We start from the raw sequence: 6,657 nt of genomic DNA on the forward strand, positions 1-6,657 counted from the left end.
ATAATCTCATACAGTGGTAATTTACCAAGTATTTGTGTGGTTTTTAGTACCAGTAATTAGAGGATTTTTAAAAAAATTGTGTGTGGTTAAAGGGTGTTGGTTCAGGGAATAGTCGGAGGGAAAAGCTAATTATCCACATTTGAGGTTGCTGTCTTGTCTGACTTCTCTCACATAACATCCCAGAAAGGATCCAGTTGAGCTAAAAATCATTCGTTTTTAAGATGATCTCAATCTTTATAACTGGATGCTAGAGCTATACAACCGTAACTTATTGCCACAAAAGACGTTGAGTGTCATTTCCATCCAATTTTTCAAGAACCCCTAGTACATCAGTTGACACCACTATGTCCTCGTGGTCCCTAGACCACATTCAGGCAGTCGTGTGGCCAAGTCATGGTGCCCTTTCAATTTCTTAGTTCATTGAAACTGGCCAATAATAGTAATATTTGTAAACAGGAAGTTACTGACAATGACTTTGACATTATCTTGAATGTGAGAGTGCAGTATTCAACTGTCTCATGTGTTCCGTTATTGATCAGAATCATTTAATTTAATTCCCTTGACCTCCTCATCTTTTAGCAGAAGTAAACTGGCAGTATTTTCCTTTCCTATTCAGGCCAACCCCACTGCCCCCACCATTTCTTCTTTTTTCTTCCACTTGAGTGAGTCATGGATTTATTTGTTTCTGGCCCTAGGCCCTTCTGTGGTTGGCCTCAGCTATGGAAAAGCACCCTTTGTTCTTTAGAACTCATATTGGCCAGGTCACATTTCAGCTGCTCATTAAAACATGTATTTATTCTACTCTGGAGTACATTGTCTGGCCAGCCATGAATTTGTAGTGAAATGTAACAGTAAATTGTGCTCTGTGGTCAAAAATGCCAAATGATCCACTCAGCAGCCCAGAGGTTTCCTGCATCGGGTAGAATTAAAGAGCTTAGGACCAGTGCCGGTATTGTTGGCCGTATTTTTACAGTGGCCAGTTTTGTTAGACTCAAACTTGGAGGGAGCTTGACATCACTTATCTCGGATGTTTGGGCTCACAACCACAAAGCCTCTGAGAAACACCGAACGATCATGTAATAACCTCCAGCTGAGTGTGCAAGCCCCTGAGCCTTTCCAAAAGTCTGTTTGGTTTAATGAGGGTTTTCAGATTTCCAAGCTCACACACCTTCACATAAAAACAGATGATTATGACCAAATTAGGGAATGTTGTTCCATGAGCGTTTTCCCCCAATATGTTCTCTTCTCAGTTGTCACACATTGTTCCCTTCCACTTTTACCTTCCATTGTTTGAAAATATAATTTCTGAAGTTTTCTTGTATATAATTTCTATTCAAGCAGACTGTTATGCTAAGTAAAAGAAAATATTTTATCTCTTAATTGCGAGCGGTAAATATTCATATGATTGTTCTATCCAATACAAAACAGTACAGTTTGAAGAAAAAAATTGAACCTTAGCTTCTGCTACCATGACAACTGTTCCCAGAGGATAGGGCTCCACGTTCATGCCAGTGCCCTGCTATCCAGTGCTCTCCATCCTGTTTCTAAATGGCTCACTGATGAAGAGAAAACATATGCCTATTAAACAGTAAGAAGGAGTGTGGCGGTGGGGATAGCCACATTTTCATCATTTATTTGTTGGACAGATAATAACCTTAATGAGCATTAACATATGACCCACTGGCATTGAGTTTTTTAGACTTCAAGTTGAGAGAACTACTGCATAGCTTTCCAAGGCCATCATTCTGCACAAAAGCAGGCGGCTTCATCTTCCTCATGTGGAGCCGCTGGTGCTTTTGAACTGCTGACCTTGTTGTTAGTAGCCAGGCACGTAATCATTGTCACCAGGCTTCCTATTTAAATATAGTCTTTTAAAATAATAGCTTTACTATGTAGCACATATTGAAAATATTCTTACAGTTTTCTTTTCTAAAGGTTTTCTGAAGCACCCTTGGAAAGAAATGTGTTATAAACTGGGATATGGAGCTGTCATACCTGTAGTTAAACACTACCTCATCACTTCCATTATACCCACAGTTTAATGAAGAGGCCTAACTCCTTAGGGAATGTTCCCATGTCAGTGATCCAGGCCCATAGATAAATGGATGAAAGGCATGTCGTTGAAGGAATAAAGAGAAGGGAGGGAGGCCAGGCTAAACCAGAACTGTACTATGAGGGCAAAATTCTTACCCCTTAAACCTAATCTTCAGTTTTTCACTTGACTTTTATACTATAAATGTATGATGAAATAATATTAGAAGACTCTTTTAAGGTTTAGCTAACTTCTGAGAGCATGGTGGGGGGGGGGGGATTCTCAACTCCTCCTTGTTTCACAGATACTGTTGTTCCTCACCGCAACCCAAATCAGAATTTCTTGCATTTTCTCAACTTCCCATCATGATTTTGGAAAGGCTATGGTACAAGGTGAACTAATGAATGCCCTATATTTTGAAGAACATTTGTATTCTACTCAAGAAGAATATTTTAACAACAGTTAAAATTTAGCCTACTGTAACTGGGGTCTTAGAATTATATGATAATTAAAAACTTTTATTCTTTTACTACTATTTAAAATTACTTTTGCCAGTTTTGAAGATGGTACTTTCTTTTGTAAGGGTCTTTTGCTTTTGGGATAATCGAATTTTTTAGTTTTAAAATCTGAGTTGTTCAAACAAGGGTCTTTGGGCACTTTCTTGGGGACCAGCCAGACTGCGGTATTTCCTTCACTTCCGTGTAAGAAGGGTTATGGGTTTAGTTGGGTTGCCAAGTCATTTGCTGAGAATTAGGATCTGGCATACCCAAAACACCTTGATGAAACAAGTGACTGGATTTGGGGAGTTTAATGCCAGGGTCTTTAGAAGACATCTAGTTTAATAGTCCACACGAAGACTATGTTCTACGTACTCGTGGGGTCTTTAAAGCTTTATAGCACTCATCTAAAACATAACAATCTGTTTTTTTCCCCACATGGAGCAAAGGAGAGTGAAGCAAATTATATGCAAGGAAACAATTATTCCAAAGGACCAATGGACCACACGAACCACAGCCTCGACTCCCCTGAGACCAGAGAACGATTTGTGCCCATCTACCACACCCAGATACTCCCAACATGATCACAACAGAAGGTCCCAGATGAGTGGGAATAAAATGTCTAACAAACTTCAAAATAAAATAAATAAATAGACTCACTGTCTGATCAAGACGGTGGAAGACATGTATACAGCCCGAGACTGACTTGTGTACATCCCTCAAATCTGAAACAGAACTCACTGTCAGGAATCTCTTTCAGCCAACCAAGAGATAGACATAAAAAGTGAATAGTAACCCCTGTAAGGAGAATCCTCCCCAGAATAATTAGCCAACCAGAACCCAATGAGCAGCATGTATCCCCAAACAGTGCTCATCTAGCAGAAAGAAAGAGACGGAAAAGGACAGATGGAAACATGAACCCCGAGAGAAAGTGCTGTTACGTTGAGCGAAATACACCCAAGGTCACAAAACAGAACACCACAAAACGTACTTTTTATAAAATTAAAAACTAATTTGTTCTGTAAGCGTTCTCCTGAAACACAATTTAAAAGCTGAAAAGGAGAAAAGAAAGAAAAACAAGTTAGGGTGTTGAATTTTACTTGTCTCAGTAGTGCCCGTAAGAGTTGAAAGGAGTGGTTTAGTTGGAAGGTAGAATGACCAACCACCTTGTCTCACCTAAGTTACTAACTGGCATATCCACTCCATATAGGATCATTTTCTCCTCTATCGTATTTATACTTTTCTAATCTGTTTTAGAAATAATGCTTTAATCTTAAAGACGTGTATTGGTAGTTTAAGGAGTCAAGTTGATGACTAAATTTCTCAAATTTCTTACAGTCTAAATATAAGTTGATAGTATAAATAAAACTTATCTTCAGGGAACACCATTCTGCCAATACGAATGTTAACATTCTTTAAAGGAGGCCACAAAATCTCACTGTTTACATTATTCCATAATATTTGGTATCCAATAAAATATATTATGCATTTGAAGAAGCAGAAAAAATGTGACTGTTTGTCATCATTGAAATTAGCTAATGGAAACAGACTAGAAATGCCAAAAGTGATTAACTTAACAGGAAACGACTTTTAAAATGTACTCTGAAAACATGAACATAATGAGGAAAGAAACTGAAGATATGTAAAAGAAGCAAATAGCACTCTAAGAGCTACAGAATATAAGATCCAAAATGCAAAAAAGTACAGGGTGAATTTAATTGGCAATGAGAGACTAGAGCAGAAAATGATTAATGAAAGATATAGCAATAGAATATATCCAAACCAAACTACAGACAGAAAGAGTGAAAAAGATGAATAGCGCTCGAGTAAATCTGGGATGTTAGGCAATTTGATACATCAGTAAGGATAGTCTCAGTAAAGAGAAGGCATTATATCATACTTGATATAATGAAGTATGTTAATCTGTGGATCAAATAGAACTTGATCACATTGAACTTCAATCAAGATAAACAGAGAAAATTACAAAACGTACATTACGCTCACATCTTTTAAAGTAATCCATGAAGGAAAAAAAATGGAAATAATCAGGAAAGAGAAATGAAACATTGTTGTCATTGAGTCCATTCTGATTAATAGCATGCAGGAGAAAAATATTCTGGATTAGGCAGCACACATAGAATGGAATTTTAAAGTGCTGAACATATTAATAAAATGGAATTCTACATACAACAAAATATCTTTTAAAAGTGAATAGAAATATTCTTCTCCAGTGCAATCATTGATTCTTCTTTGGTCTTCTTTATTCAATGTTCAACTTTCACATGCTATGAGGCAATGGAAAATACCATGGCTTGGGTCAAAATTCATGATTTACACGTGTACAATTGATCAATTTTATTTTATGTTATCTATTTTTAAAATGGAAAACAAACCATCTGTTGTTTCATCTTGGAAGAAAAATTGACTATTTTTTCCTTTCTTTCCTTCTCAAATCTTGAATGATATTAAGGGAGAAACTTCAAAAATAAAAACTGTTTTTTCCCTTATACTTAACACAGTGGAAGCAGTGACAGCATTTCAGCTGCCAAGGGTATTGAAGGAAGGAAACCCTGCTAAGTGACGAGATCTAGCTTGTGGTCAACACAGACCCTAAGAGCAAGAGAAGGCTCCAAATGCATTTATTTTATTCATACAGAATGGTCCACACGAATGTGCTTCTAATTTTATGAAAAAATAAAAATAAATAGGAATTCACAGTATGTTGTATTCATCTTTAAATATTATCAGATTCTGAACATTTCTCCTATAATTATGGCTTGAAACTTGTATTTATTGACGTAGCGATCAGATCCATCACCGATTCCAAAACAAAAAAAGAAAAACTTTTCCATACTTGCTTTGTGATTTTTTCCCGCTGCTTAATTGCAATGATCAATTTGTGAAATAAATAGTTCTCAATAATTATGTGCTAAAAGCCAAGTACAAGAAAAGAAAACTCCCTCTCCACTTAAAAAAACATTAAAAAAATTTAAGTAGGAGCTACCAAATTAGCCAAAGTGGTTTGATTGTTGAGTGACAATTCTCATTGCTAGCGCAGATCTTTCTCCTACACTAATCATAGATACGTGGGTAGTTGGTTTCATAATCAATTTCAAATGTACTTTAAGAGCCTCAAAGATGTTCACACTATTAGATTAAATATAATTCAACTCTTAATAGTCCATTAAAAGAATTCATTAGCAAGATGGATTGAATTTTGGACCCTATTTTGCATTAGAAGGAAGAGAAAAATTTATAAGTTAGCGTTAGAAGTAGTATTAAATAAACACAATGATCTTATTATTGTTATTTTTCTGGATTTGCCCATTATAAAATGCCTGGTATTCACTTGGCTTTCATTTTGGATCTGTTAATGAGAAATAATTCTTGAGAGAGAAATAAAGTCTTGAATTTGGCCTTGTAAGGAAATCATAAACTAGGTATACTTAAAACAAACGGTGTTTAAAGCCTGGTCTCTTTGGCCCTTCATGATTACACATGTTGGTGTGCTGCTTTCATGTGGGCTTTGTTGCTTCAGGGCTAGATGGCCGCAAAAAAAACCCCCAAAAAAACAAACGGACTTTTAGCTGTCTCGCCTATCTATTTAACATAGATTACAAGCACATCAAATGGAACCTGGAAGAGCAAGAACAGGAGGGAAAGCTGAGTTTCCTATTCTCGTACTCCCCTGAGTCAAAGAACACAGATAGCTTTTACCCACACACAGAACACTTTTAGATCTATTGCATCATCTTGACTTTTAAATATGCTGAAAGAGTGGATTATTTCACAAATAAATTGCAATAGTATGTACAAAAAACTGTAATAAGTTCATTCTTGTATTTTGTGCTGTAGGTTGAAGATTGCTATAGATCTTATAAAAATGCATTTCTTTCCCCTATTCCATTTTTTAGCCATTTATTACCACCTTGATCTACCTAATATTCTATTGTCTTCTTGCTCTCTAATTAAAAGAGCACTTAGTCATCAGTGTCCTTATGTATATGTGATTTCTTCTCTCCTAATGTGCAGAGTTTTCAATCTTTTTTTTAATATCATTTTATTGGGGGTTCGTACAACTCATCACCATCCATCCATCCATCCATCCATCCATCCATCCATCCATCC

At 36.3% G+C, this 6,657-nt stretch overlaps 1 protein-coding gene across 1 annotated transcript in view; it reads left to right on the forward strand.

Annotated features, from left to right (window-relative positions):
• Positions 1-393: 393 nt before the first annotated feature.
• PRKD1 (protein kinase D1) overlaps positions 394-6,657 on the forward strand; it is a 178,591-nt gene continuing 172,327 nt past the window's right edge. The window contains exon 1 of the mRNA XM_030884929.2: positions 394-492. Coding sequence (XP_030740789.2) covers positions 394-492 — 99 coding nt within the window. The remainder of the gene's footprint in view (positions 493-6,657) is intronic.

This window comes from Echinops telfairi, unplaced genomic scaffold (assembly GCF_000313985.2).
Source record: "Echinops telfairi isolate 266 unplaced genomic scaffold, ASM31398v2 ScPeMD7_18;HRSCAF=68, whole genome shotgun sequence".
Lineage (NCBI taxonomy): Eukaryota > Metazoa > Chordata > Mammalia > Afrosoricida > Tenrecidae > Echinops > Echinops telfairi.